General features: G+C 38.3%; 1 protein-coding gene across 1 annotated transcript; it reads left to right on the forward strand.

The window, feature by feature from the left end:
• The first annotated feature begins 6580 nt into the window (after positions 1-6580).
• Positions 6581-7579, forward strand: LOC140243879 (octopamine receptor beta-2R-like). Its single transcript, XM_072323553.1, has one exon. The coding sequence runs from the start codon at positions 6584-6586 to the stop codon at positions 7577-7579; it is 996 nt and encodes a 331-aa protein (XP_072179654.1). The 5' UTR covers positions 6581-6583.
• The last annotated feature ends 7994 nt before the right edge of the window (positions 7580-15573 follow it).

The raw sequence follows: 15573 nt of genomic DNA on the forward strand, positions 1-15573 counted from the left end.
TGGTAGCAGTCATGAATAGAGTGTGTGTAAAGGGAGAATGCTTAATTAATCTAATAATCTCTTCATTATTGTTGCTATGTAGCTTTAAATCCTATTTTTTCCCAATTCACTGCACAAAGCACAACTTGGCAAGATTATAAAGGGGTTGCATAGGCCCAATTCTTCAGCTTAGTGTTCAGAGCCTCTTTCCTCAGTGTATAAAGTTTCCACATTTTTCCAGAGTGTGTGTCTTCTTTGCAATATTTTGATAGGTTAGGACAGTCTATTCAGGGGACGGATCCAGGAATTTCGTGAAGATGGGGCGCCTTTGAAAAATTAAGGGGGGGGGGGTGCGTCCCCTCCTGGATCCGCCACTGCTATTGAATTGAGTCATAAATCATTTTAAAGCTTAAAGTTTGCTCTTCAAGATGTGCCCTTAAAGGCATGATTTGCCATTTGCAGATGAAACAAAAGCCAGCATTAGTGCTTCAACATAGTCTGAAATGTGAGTTATGGATATAAACAACCAATGTGAAAATTTGAACCAGTTTAATCGATGTCAAGTATTGTTGAATATACAAAATGTGAACAACAGTTATAATAAAAATGTTTTCAGACTAAACCGTATACAGTTATGGTTTAATGAGAAATATAGTAATATCTCCTTTTAATGTAGGCTTTATTGCAAAAATTTTATATGGTAGGATGTTTTGTGACACAACTGACCTACACATATGCATCAAAAGTGATATCTTGAACATATCTATTTTTTTTTTTTAATCACTGCTCCCAAAGGTAAACAGGACCTTTAACTAAAAATCCATGTCTGGCGACTTTTTGTTGATTTTGTGATGCAAAATAACATAATCCTGTTCTGCGATAAAGTTTGTGGTACACAAATGTATGTCTGAGATGCTTGAATATTTTGTACCATGTGTGTGTGCGTGTGTATGTATGTATCTATGTTTATATAATGTGTTAGTTTCGAAAGCATCATGTTTGAAAATAAACTTAGAAGAAGGTTCTTTATATCACGGCTTAAACAACAGAACATAAGATTATAATGAGGTAACCATTCACAACAATGAAATAAACATACGCCTTAACGAGATGGGGGAGGGGGCGAGCATGATAAGGAGTAAATGCAAATTCTATAAATTTTTCACTATATATATTTGTCGTCATTAAGAGTTTACTTTCAAGGCATATGTGATTTCAACAATAGATCGGTTAACAAGCCGTTTGTGTTATTTCATTCATTAAACATAAAGACAAATAAAAAGAAAGCTTTGAATGATTATTTCTATTGTTGGCCAGGGTAAACAATACCCTGGCCAACAATACACTGGCCAACAATCAGATTTGTTTCATTATAATTTAGGGATATTCATGTATAAATTATCCAGAAATGATCTTCCTGATATATATATATTTTTTTTTTTGCATATGTTTAAAAGAAATTATTCTATTCATAATTATCCCACCCGCCAACGTGACGCTTATCACCTTTCACGTACCCGAAACATTATTGCGAAAAAAACAAAACAATTATGTATACAGGGCCGAAATATTAGAATGATCTCCCCATAGAACTCGCAGGTTGTTTGTCATTGTCGATCTTCAAATACAAATTAAGGCAGAATTTCTTGAATAATCATATTGCGTAAGTTCATTGAAATTTCCTTCTATCTTGTTTATGTGCCTTTGTGCTTGGTTGTTGTCATTCAAATCAGTTAATCCTCTCTGTTTGCGCTCTTAAGGGCTTTTTACACTTGTAAATTTTTGCTTAGCCCCGGACTATCGGTGGGGCTAAGGGGGGGCCTTAGCCCCACCGTTGGTACGGGACTATCCTTAGCCCACTTTCTGTTTACACTCGTTTTTGCCAAAGTGGGCTAGCCCCACCGATAGTACGGTACTATCTGGCCCTGCAAAATAGCAGGGGTTAGCACCGCAATTGCGGTGCCAAGCAAGTGAGTGTAAACAGAACGAAAAAATAATCCTGGGCTAAGCAACGGAGACGAAGTCCGACCCTCACTGACCAATCAGAAACGAGGTAATCAAGCGCTGCCGGTGCGTGCGTGTACGTGTACAGTACACAGCGTAATTATGAATATTCATGTGGTTTGGAAAGTCCGGGGCTAAGAAATACGAGTGTAAAAAGGTCAGTTTTCTCCTTAGCCCCGGACAAGAGATAGTACGGGACTAATTGGCGAGTGTAAAAAGCTGAAAAAATTGGTACGGGACTAACGATAGTCCTGGGTCAGAGAAAGTCCGGGGTTAAGAAACACAAGTGTTCGCAACGCGTGAACAGCTGGCTTGTTGTATTCATCTCAGTGCTATACTGGCTGGTAATTCTAATTCTAATTCTTTTTTGAATGTATAGTATTTGTATGTTTACTCTTTAGGCTTCCCGTGTTCTTTTTTCAGCAGTATTCAAATCGTATTACACTGTATTACACTATATTGTCAACATTGCTAAATCAACTGTTCTTACGTCTGCAGAATGTGGCTGTTGTATTGAGAAGATTCTGTTATTGCCCCGGGTATTTTTGCCTTTCATTTTTGTTTTTCTTTACTTTGGTCCTACGTTGCATCCGTGCTCCTCATCTGTATCTTACACTCTGTTCAGAATTTGGGACCTACGCTTAACAAGCTTGCTTTTAAGTAGGTTCCATCATATTTCTTTAGCGTTATACATTGAGCCAAACGTACGATGATTGACCGCTATGTTTTATATGTTTACATTAATTTACTGTGCATCCAAGCCGGATATGATTAGTCACTATGTTTCATTATATTTGATGTACATTCCTTTATTGAGAAATATGAAAATAAATTGAATTGAATTGAATTGAATATGCTAGAATCCATATGCCAAAGCTCTTACCACCTAGAAAGGACATATTTATTCATAATGAAGTGAATAAACGAAAAAGAGACATAAGTTAAGCGTTTTCAATGTAGATCGAGAAATATTGATTTTCACCTGAAGCCACATCAGCAACGTGCATGAACCCAAGTGTCTACCCAGTCAACATAATCGTCTCATCAAAGAGGCTCATGTTCTCGTTTTAACCTTTATAGCGGACAAAGCGAACCCCATCTCAGCTCCTTCCTCGGCCTCCCCATATTGCAAGGCGTTCAAATCCACATAGAATGTGTTCTTCTACGAGACTTACGATGACAAAGCCATGAATTTCACACAGGAAGAAAAATCATAGCAAGGAAGATCAAACATCAAATAGGGGGAAAAAAGGAAGATTTTTTTTCTCTCCCCCTCTTTCTTTATGTATGTATCTCCGTTTTATCTGCTACTTCACATCTCTCTTCCATTCAATCTATTTCTTCCCCCTCAGTCCTTTTTTCGTTCCCTTTTAAGTGGCAGAATTTAAAGAGGGAAAGGAGGCGAAGCACTATTGAAACTACCCTTCGTTTTTGCAGTGTTTGAAATGAATAGACGCAGTGAGTTACGCTCTATTTTTTTTTTTTTTTTTTTAGGAGGGAGGGGGGGGGGGGGAGGGAGTGAAGGGGAACCAAACATACAGAAGAGGGATTTGCAGGTATCTAAGTCAAGTAAATTTTACAAGCCTTGCAGTCCTAAACATTTTACCTCACGCAATCGATCGATGACTTTTTCCCCTGTAGCTAAAAATGTAAATACAAAATAAGAAAAAAACAACTTATAATCACAACCCTGCTTAAAATGTGTGTGTATGCATGTGTGTCTCACTCTGTGTGTGTTAGTGTGTGCGTTTCCGTGTGTATGTGTGTATATGTGTGTGTGTGCCTGTACGCATAAAATTACGACCAGTATTCTAACAATTTTCATTGAAGTGCGGTTGTTTATCTATATACAAGATACAACTAAAATCTTTATCACGCCATTATGTCAGAAAAAAAATCACGCTTAATGAGACTATTGATTTAAAGAAAAAAGAATGAAAAAATAAAACCCTGGTATTTCAATTAAAACTGGCAAGTTCTGGCTTTTACCAACGATTGGGGGAAGGGGTTGTGAAATAAGTGGTAAGTCAATAATTAACGTGTGTAAAGTTTGATTTGACCCTATAACCGACAAAGGCTAGATTTTATCCTCATTCCATTCTTGATCCCTACAAAAAACAAACAAACAAACAAACAAACAAACAAACACTGAAAGTGCTTTAAAATTCAGAGTTTGTCAATTACCATGACATTTGCTGCGCAGTTACAGCCATCACCAGGCAAACCTGGTATTCACTAATGCCTCTGCACATAATATGAATATTACAAATAAGTATACAAAGAATACTTTTCGAATAATTCTCTCTTTAGAATAAACATTAGTGCTCAAGTATTTTCTTTCCATCATGTTCCATATTTTGAACTTATTTGAACTTAAATGAGCGTTCTCTCTTTCCTTACTAGCAAACTGAGGAAATAGAACATTCAAAGCATGCATGTGACAAACGTCATAAAGTTGTGGGTTTCTATTCATTCCTTTAAATAAACAATACATTAAAATATTCGGATTTTTTCCATACACCATAATATCATCATTTTGATCCTGACACCACTGAATTTTCTTTTGCCAAAAAATACCCAAGAGACATAACAATCTCATACATTTTACACAGAGATTATAATTTCTCAATTTTTGTCGGACCCTCGCTCAACTCACATCGCGAAGATTCCAGTAATGCTCCTGCGATAAAACCATTGGTGTTCGCTTTTGTCAATCTTTCACTAGTTTCTGTCCCCTCGTACAAAGGAAGAGTGAGCCATCCAAATTATACTAGTAGTATATAGTATACAGGATGTAAAATGCACTTAAGAATCAAGGACGTCGATTAAACAAAACGAAGCTGTTGCAATACACTTGAGACACCATTTTTCGTTATCTAGAACAACGTAAATAGTATTATGATGTGGGTTTTTTTCGCTGTCGGTCACAGACGGCATCGGATCGTCGCAACGAAAGTTTGTCCTCGCTTGATTTGATGACAATAGATGAGAAATGTGACGTAACCATAGTAACTGCAATAAGCCAGACCGAACACGAGCAATATTACATTCTCACAAGGCTAAAAGTTGTGATTGATGCATGAACACGATGAAGTATTACTTTGTTCACTTTATAGCGCTGTAATGAAATCAGCTAAACTCCCATGCATCCCTCTTTGTTTTCAAAGACAAACAATTTAACAGATAGTGCATTCCTTCCTTCTTTTCCTTCCTTCTTTGAATCATGTACTTGTAATCTGCTTACTGATATTCCATGTGATATTACGGAAAATAATTTTGATTTATGCATGAAATTGTGTTGGAAGAAAAATAAATCAAACAAACAAACAAACAAACAAACATTCAGAAAACATCTCAAAGAACAAAACAAAACAAAACAAAATGCATTATCAATGCGCATGCTATTATTTGAAAAGCAACGTTAGTTTCGGATTTGTTGGCTTTCTTTTGTTGTTGTTGTTGTTGTTATTATTGTTTAAAGAGAGGTCTCCTGGAAGAGAAGATTCCAAACTTCTTTAGACGGACGTGTCCAAGGCCATGCTAGATATTATTCTGTTGTTGAGGTGTGCCTTTTTCACTTTCACAGTTTCTGAAGTACCCATATAAAAGATAAAACAAAGAAAGGAGAATAATGATAAAACTAACGAATACAATTCCACTAGATACAATAGAATCATGATACATAGATATTTACTATGTCAGTGACTATCCGTAATTCCCTCATCACCCTCATTATAATCACTTAAAAATGATAACTAAAACAAAAAAGAAAAATGAAACATAAATCCTTATAACGAACAAGCACGATTGACAGCATGCATACAGGATGGCGAGGTTGTACATGTGCAAATGAAGTTATTGCATAGTGATAGCAAAGTTTTCAGCCCTTGTGTATATAAGACTCAAAATCAAGAAATTGAGGGATATGACAAATAATTGTCATTCTGGTTCATCGGTAATTGTATAGTATCGGTATCAGTAATTGGCTTAACCAAAATCCAGCTCAAAAATGGTGTCACTTTTTACGTCTTCCAACGCAAACTGCCGCCAAGTCCGGTCATTCCTCGTACCCCTTGTTTATCAGTGAAATACTTTACTGCACGTGTTGATTCATTCCCTCTGTATGCGCGCGCAAAAGCGCCGTCCTTCTTAGTTTGTTCGCCGTCCGATAGCTGTAGCAAGCTGCATTGGAAACACGCCATCCTGTAACTCTTACCGTCTAGTCTCCGCTGCCGAGAGTTGGTCTGTTGACTAAGTGCTCAGAATCATTTGTTGACATTAAAAGTAGTTGACGGATTCTCATCTGATGCTCATTTAAATCGTTCTTTCATTTGCGATTGGAAGCATTTTGATTTACTAACGTAAATACAAATACAACGTAAGAAGATTTTTTTTTATTTACCTTCAAGGGGACGTCCTCGCTGGGAGTAATTATCTGCTTGACATTTCCACACGGAAGGGAAGAAAAAAAATCGTTGATCATTTTTTACATTCTTTTGCTGACACTGATTTCCTCATCGGACAATTACTGTGACTGACAGTGAGGCTCTTAATGGCGATGCAAAATTGTACACTTCATGTCAACGAAGCTCCAGAGGAGATGTTTCAAGTCGGTTTCGTCCACCGCGCCATCGGTGCCGCCATTCTCAGCGTCACTTCCATCGCTGGTATCACTGGTAATGGCCTCGTGATCGTCGCCGTGGCCGTCTCACGGAAACTCCAGACCATTACGAACGTGTTCGTACTCAGTCTCAGCGTTACTGACCTCCTCACGTGCGCCATGCTCCCCTTCCAGTCTTTAGGACTGGTCCACCCTGCAGGTTGGCCCCTGGACCACACCTTCTGTCAGATGGTAGGAGCCTCTGTCTACATCTTCACAATAACCAGCGTGCTCACTCTCGCTCTCATCGCCTTCAACCGCTACTATCTGATCACGAGAAAACCAGCTGACTACCAATGGCTCTACAAACCCTTTCGATTGTGCCTCATGCTGGCCGTTGCCTGGTTCCAGTCAATACTCTGTCTGCTTGTACCAGAAGTCCTCAATATCGAGACGCTGGGTTACTCCAGCGAGCAGCACTGGTGCAGCTGGTTGAGTAAGGAAGATCCAGTTGGTATCTACGAGTCCATCGCCTTTGTTAACATCTTCCTGTCCTTTCTCCTCATCATCTATTGCTATGTTAAGATCTTCATGCGAGTGAGGCAGCAGCGGCGAGTGCTGGCGCAAAGCGGCGCCGCAACGGTTCAATCAGCGGCCAGTCAGTCGGCGATGTGCCCGAATCCAACTCAGGAGGGATCGCATCAGGGCCACGCCCCATCAAGGATGGAAACACGCCAAAGGGACAGTCAAATCAACGTGAACCTCTTTCTGGTAGTCTGCGCTTTCTTCCTCTGCGTGATGCCCCACAGTCTGTGCGTACTCATCCCGGGACACGAGATCCCTTCCATCTACACCTTCATCCTCATGTCCGTCAACTGCTGCATTAACCCTCTCATATACGCCCAAAAGCATCCACACTTTAAGCAGATATTTCGCTCCCTCTTGCGATGTCAGTACGACAGGATTCCTAATCCATCATCTTGGATAAGACAATAGAAAGCTTTGGATTTGATTTTCAAACAAAACCTGAAGGTGCCACCCCTAAACAACTTTATTATCTTTGAAACTTGCCCTTAATGATCTCAGTGTGAACAAAACGAATCTTCATATTGCAAGTATATAAGTATATAAGTCTTATAATTCTGCGACTCGATTCAAACAAAACACTGCTAAAGGATCATGTTCATAATACTATGCATGCATGCAGGCATGACTTATCATGGAGGACTATGAATGAAATGCAGAACAGCTTTGTTTTTGTCAAGCAAAGATTTTGAAGCGTAAAAGGGCGATATTCTGTAATCACTATCATCAAAGATGATAAAGATGATGAAGGTGAATACTTTCATGTGGACTTTATAACAGAAGACAGTTCTTTTAAACAATCAGAAAACTATTCCAGGATTTCATTCACAAATATGAATAAGATCTCCGGTATTGAAGTGTATTTATTGTGAACAGGTGAATAAGCTATAGTTTGTAGTTTCACTTTGCGCATGAGCAGGAAAAGGTGATTAGTATTCTATGCCAACTGGGCATTAAGGTTTGTAAATTCACTGAGCTAAGCATCTGTGATGTAATGATCATTCATGCTATCCTCATGCTTGCCAGCACATCCACCTGACAGCAACAAAGTGTTTATTAAAGTCCAGCATTTGGCAATATTTCGAAAAAAAAAAGTTTGTTAATGCATTCAATGCAAAACAATGAACTGGATACTTCCAAAAGTATGAACTAACAAACTATTCTGGTCCCTGTTGCATGAAACGTTGCATTAATCAGAATATCAAACATACCCAGTCTGAATACTCACATTTGCTTTGCTGATAACTGACTTACATTGATTGTCTGACATAATATTCAACAGGGCCCAGGTCTAAGCTATAGTTTGTTCTTCGTTTGAACATGAATTTCATAAATTGTGACCAGACATCGGACTAGCTTTTGCATAATGTCGCTTTTAAAACGAGTGAAGTGCGTAAATAGCTTGAAAAAAAAAAGAAATGTCTTTTTTTTTTTTTTTTTTTTTTTTTTTTTTACTGCTATAATGTGCACATGACGAACTGGCTTATTTTTTGGTGCGTCACAAAGTCAAAAGAAAAGATATACAGTACATAACGTTTTGAATACACTGATAAACCATTTTTCTACGCAGCGTGCTTTCTGGTGAAAGACAAACATTTCAAAAGCTAAAGAGCAAAATCTATAGGGGAAGCAATTTTATCGATATTGTATCAAAGTGCATGTGCGTGTTTGTCTGTACCACTTTGTACATCGTATGATAATGGTATGTGTACGTGATTGACGCATACAATCATGTCATCTGCGTGCTGTAGATTGAGGGATGTTACTTAGGCACCGAGTCTGTATAAATTATGTACAACACTCGGAGCAGTGATATACTCTACTCTTGGCATATATGCATTAAATTGCAGCTCCACTACTCATGAGACAGAAAAATCGAACAAATAGAAGGGCAGAGGTTCCAGTAGAACTGGAAGAGTGCACGATGGGAGAAATACGAGATTTTAGAGTACACGACATCACGTCATATATTTTCACGAACTAATGCTAGAGTCACACACGGCTGGATTTTGTACCGGGTCCATAAGGAATTAAAACCATATCGACCCGGTTCGAGCCGTAGAGACCCGCATTGACCGGCATCGTAACCCGTGTCAATTCCTGATGGATTCCGGGGGCTACGATACGGCGGTGAAAATTTTTTGGTCATGTTCAAAATTTTCTCACGGATTTCAATTCCGTATTGATATCCGAAATGACCCGGTTCGAACCGCATTGACTGATTGACTCGCATCGACCCGCTTAAACGCGCAGTGTAAAACCGTATGGACCCTTGCCATATACCGCATTGCCTTCATGCAACGGATGATGACAAGATATACATCCGGGTCGGTACGGGTCTAAGCGGGTTGACACGGTTCGATATAGGGGTCGATAAAGTGGATGTCGTTTACTCGGTTCAATACGGGTCAACACGGGTCTCTACGGCTCGAATCCGGTCGATACGGTTTTAATTCCTTTTGGACCCGGTTCGAAATCCGGCCGTGTGTGACTGTAGCATAAATTACCCTCCATTCCGAGACTAATCCGGCTCATTTTCTACCGGATCAAATCCGTTTTGTGACCCGGCCGTGTGTGACTCTGAAGAGGTGCTAATGCCATAGCCCACAAGTCATTATACAGTATTTTCCTCTGCAGTCTCCAAGAGACGGGTCATGTATAAAAATATATAAACTACGAATAAGTATTTCATACGTCTAATGTAATTGTAAGTGTTGTGGTAGATAACAGTGATAACTTTCAGAGGGAAGAGGTATTACCCGATCTAGGCCTACGTGCTAAGTTATCAATTAAAACAAAAAATTGTTGTTTGGTATTCTTAGTTTGTGAAAAAAAAAATGAATGGGAAATTATAACTTGATTATGTCACTGCCTCTTCTCTGATTTAGCCGAAGATGTGGTTTGAATAATATTATGTTGTTGGTTGTTGTTGTGTGTTTTTTTCAAGTTTTTGTTAAACATGACCTTTTTTCTTTTTGATTGAAAAGACTAATAATTTGTTGTTATACTGGACATTCTAGTTGACCAAGTGCCGTAGGGGGCAAAGTTTAATGTGATTAAGCATGATGTTGATAACTGGGGTTGTATGAGTTATATAAAATGTAGCGGAAAGGCAAGGCAAGTTGGCATTTTGTTTGTACCATCTCAACGGTTCTTTTGAAAATATCCTCTCCTGATATTAGAGATATACGACCACTTTGAAATGGTCGTCTAATACTGCAGTACAAAATATCAGAAAAGACGTTATAAAGTTTCCATGAAGGTCACACAAAAAGAGTGTACGAAATTATTCAATTATCATTTCTTTTTGTACTTTCTCATTCAATAACATGGATATCGTTCGCCAAACTCTTGATCAGGCATGATTTCACATTGCTAGTAAAAACATGTCACTGTGTTCTGTGTCTGTAAAGAGTAGCATCGCAGGTTATTTGAGTACAGATAGAACGAAATTATGTGTGTATCAAGAAGTATCGGCATAATGACTCTACGTGCATTTGCTTTGACGTAGGTACCACTGGCTGGTCAATTGACAATATTGTTCACTAAATGTCCTTTTTCATCAAATTAAACGATGTCTCTGATTTTCCGGTTGGGAGAGCTGTGAAGGGCTTCTCCGTGTACAAATGTATTCTAAGATGACTGTGCATGCTCTTTCCGGTTTGCTTGTTTCATGATTGCCATGGCAACTTCATCATTTTCCCCTCATATCTTTCTGATAAGTTGATCAAACGACAAAATGAAATACTGCCTGTTGCCTGCGATAGAACACAGGTGATGTTTGTATCAAGTAAATTTGTCCATGCATCGGTTACGGTAATTGATATCGAAGTAGTCACTGTGTTTATCTTTTATTACGTTAATTTGAGCATTACTATTCTTCGATACATGATATGGGCACAAGGATGGATATTTGTAGTTGACATAATAATGACGAAGATAAGAAGGCAGCGTGAAAGAGAGAGAGAGAGAGACTGTAGAGGAGGGGGAAGAGGGAGCGAGAGTATATTCATGGAGATGTTGTTGCTCCGTGGTAATAGGTGTTACAAAAAAAATCCCACTTTTGATCCTTAAATAGTTCAAAAACTGTGCATTAGATAACACTGATATTGATATGAACAATAGCTGAATAGTGTACAGCATTGTTGGAGGCAATTTTAAAATGAAAGCATGATGCAGTTTCATTAAATTGAACATTGATTTTTCCGTTAGGTTTCAGATTTTGCTCTATTTTCAGCCCTCTGTCAGCTGTCTGTACAAAACTTTAACTTTGCACAGAAGTCAGTTGGTGTGTATGGGAGTGTGTAGTTGATACCCAGACAATGCTCCTGAACAATGACCAGGATTTGAATGCTCCATTGCTTATTCATGAGGAATTCCACTTTCACAGCTAGTCTTTATTCATTCTGAAACGTGGTGTATGCTCGCACATGAAAACATGTGCTTTATTTTTTCATGTGAATGCATTTCACCCTTTGCCAAGAATTCAGACTAGCAGTGCCCAGGGCAATCCATCATGAATAATTAATCAAGCATTCACGCACCTTGGAGCAGAGCTCTGAACAGGTGGTATCCATGTCCATTGTTCCGGGTCATTGTAAGTACACACTCACATACACATCATTAGTTTCTGTGTAAAGTTCAGGTTTTGTACAGAGGGTTAAAATTTGACCAAAATCTGGAACCTAACTTTGAAATTAATAATAGATTTCATGAAACTGATATAGGTATTTATATTCAAATCACCTCCAACAAAATTGTACACTATTCAGCTATTACTCATATCAATGACAGTTTTATCTGATATATAGTCTTCGAACTATTAAGCATCAAAAGTGGGAAATGTTTTTTTTTTTATAACACCTAGTATAATGCATGAACTGGCAAATAAATACTGGTGTGTTTGGGTCTACATTATATGCTGTGTACCCAGCATCATTATAATACATGTATACATTTTATTTCGATGAGATAACAATGATGATACCGCTCCTACCATCCTCGTTGCATCTGCATCTTAAACAACGAAGAAGAATATAGTTCTCTTCTTATATTCTTACTCATTTTTTTTTTTTTGCATTTACATCGATTATGAAACGACGATGTGACATACCACTATCCTGACAACCTTGCCCCCTCGGTAAAAATGACACGTAACCCACATACAGGGGCAAACACCATAACATGATATATATATATATATATATATATATATATATATATATATATATATATATATACTTCATCTTTGGTTGTAACATACGCATTCTCTTAATAGTAATCTGCCAGAGATGATAATGTGTATTGTAAATATTGCTCTACTTTGTTTCATCTAATTCTAATTCTATGATGTATATACTTCCACGTACATGTATATAATATGCCTTGTTAAATATCATTATTTTACCTTATGATGCACGGACATGAGGAAGATAAGCCGTGTTGGCTGAATCCTGTGCCATGCTGAAATAAATAAATGAAATGTAATTAAGTTATATGGTGGTAGAATCCACGCTTTATCATTGCTTGATAGCTACGTTAGCCCCAACGTATAACATGCAGATATGCCAAAATGCGTGGTGCATCAAAATGGAGTGACCTGACAAGAGGATACCGTATTTCCCGAATCAATGTTTTGATCTGGCATGTCTGGTGTTTACACACTTATTTTCATATAATCTCCTCCGCCTGTGACGGGCATAGAAGTTGGTTCTTCTTAACCCCCCCCCCCCCCCAAAAAAAAGAGAGCCTACCCCCGTTTCCGCATTGTCATAGTCTAGATTATCATTATTGTCGACCTCAATTCATATTTCTCCCACACACCGCTCCAACTTATGTTTGCCTTAGTTTCTAATTCTCAGCCAACTTCCGCGGCAATCTCGAGAAGTTCTGAAAGCAAGTTTTTGCGTGTTGAAGATTACATCGACAGACACAGATACACAGACACACACACACAGAGGGAGAGAGAGATGGAGAGAGAGAGAGAGAGAGAGAGAGAGAGAGAGAGAGAGGGAATACATTTTAGTCACTTAACAGGACCGAAAAGTGAAAGACCATGGAATTGATAAGTGTGATACAAGGCAAAGCGTATAACTGCCAATGATAACGAGTGAGTTGTTAGATCAACTAGCTTGCGCAGGTTGGTGTGAGTACTCTTGTTTGTATCATATGAAAGTTGTAGATTTTGTCATAACAATTCAATATGATACACGAAATATAAACTAAACTAAACTTTCAACTGGAATAGGAAGACCCGCAGCATGCTGCATTAGTCACGTATAGCTAAAAATAGAGAGCGTTACAAATAGAGAATATTACAATTTCTGCGAATATAGAGTCTACATACATTCCTTTTTTTTTCGTGACACTGCTCAACACGTGAAATACCATGACAAATTCGTAATTCAATCTTTTTTTCCGTTTTTTTTTTCATTCCACGGACAAATAATGACGTCATAGTAAAAAACAGAGTGGTTAATTGGATCTGTGCTGATGTTGACACAACCTTTTCAGGATTTACTAAAATCCAAAACCCTTTTTATTATGGCTTTGATACCAACATGACCCTGCCCTGTTTTTCTGGTTTAATTAATTAATTCTATTAAATTCCATCTCCCCAGAGAACAAACTCGCTCGTAACTGCAAGATCGTGATCATTTGTGTCACTGTAAAACGAACAAAGTTTGATATTGGTCATGGTTTGAATTGTTTAGGGAGGGTGGGGGGGGGGGAGCATTTCCATGGAAAGATTTGATGCCAATATGCCACTCTTAGCTATACTCACCGTTTGTTCAACGTTTTTAAAATCCGGCAGGTGTTGTCAGCCTGTCGTTTAGTTTTGGATTGTGCTTGTTTCTCTCTCTCTCTCTCTCCCTCTCTCTCTCTCTTTGTTTGTTTGTATGTGTGCGTGTGTGTGTGTGTGTGTGTGTGTGTGTGTGCATGTGTGTGTGGGGTGCCATTTCGTTTCCAGTGGGTTTTTTTTTTTCCACAGTGCGTCGATATTCATGAAAAACAATAATGCCATACAAAACCTGTTTCCTCTCTCCCTCTCTCTCTCTATCTCTCTCTCTTCTCTAATACACACAACGGCACATTATCATAAAGTGAGAAAATAGAAAAGAAACAAAAGAAGTGCTGGCATGGAAAGCGGACATGATATAGATACGAAAATTTATGTCAGTGCAAAATGGGGAGATTGGTCGTCATTACTGTGATCGAGCAAGGGTCTAGACTTCTTCATGGCATGTTGTATACGCTATGATTATTACATTTTAGTGTCGCGTACATTAATGGAAATCACACTTTTATGGAGGGGAAGAGCAGCTATGGGGTGACATTTAACTCTCTCGGCAAGGTGGCTGGCTCAGTCTGTTGTCTGGTGCCTCTTGAAGAAAGGAGCGAGAATCTGACGTAGATGTGATGTGACATGTGACAAGTAACTTCATCCTTCTTTTCAAAATGTTTTCCTTTATGGTGTTACAAGCGGAAGATCGTTTCTCCTATCATGTTTACAAATTTACATAAAATATTGAAATAAAGTGGTTTAACTCAGTCAGAGCATGTGTATTATGTTGAACATAAAGACTAAGAGAAAATATCTGCATTTACTTCTTAAAAAGCATCCAATTACTTAGGAGGGCGTATAATGAGTAAGACCAAAAAAAAAAAAAAATATCCCGAAAGTATATCTCTAAACGACTGTGTATAAACAAATCTAAGGATAATCAAAGACCTTTGAGAAAATGAGAAAGTTAAGAGTGTGAGTGCTTGGTAACTGAAATGACTCATAAATGATGGCGAGAGTAAAGGAATAAAGTTGATAGTAATAGGGTGACTGTAACAGTGAAACTAGTTTAACAGACACATACAGGCATCGTAAACAACAACAACAACAACAACAACAACAACAACAACAACAACAACAACAACAACAACAACAACAACAACAACAACAACAACAACAACAACAACCAGCAACAACATCAACACCCCCCGAAAAAAAAAGCCTCTCATGTCGGTCGTCTAGAATGTGTGCATATAGTATAAGCCTTTATGAAAAAAATAAAAAATAAAAAGCTGAGAGAGTCAACGTCACAATGCAGTAACCACGGGAAGTGAAACCCACTTTAGCGTTTTAAACAAGAGAGGGCAGCAATGCCGCGACAGTAGCATTATCTCGCCTGCATAATAGCGAGTTGCGTCCAGGGTCATTGCATTTGCAAAATTAATACATGTACTCATATCTGAGGAGGAAAAGAACAACAACAACAACAACAACAACAACAACAACAACAACAACAACAACAACAACAACAACAGCATCATCATCATCATCATCATCATCATCATCAACAACGACGACGACAGCCACAACAGCAATAAAATAAGCCAAACCATCAAACAAA

The sequence above is a fragment of the Diadema setosum genome, chromosome 2, assembly GCF_964275005.1.
Source record: "Diadema setosum chromosome 2, eeDiaSeto1, whole genome shotgun sequence".
Lineage (NCBI taxonomy): Eukaryota > Metazoa > Echinodermata > Echinoidea > Diadematoida > Diadematidae > Diadema > Diadema setosum.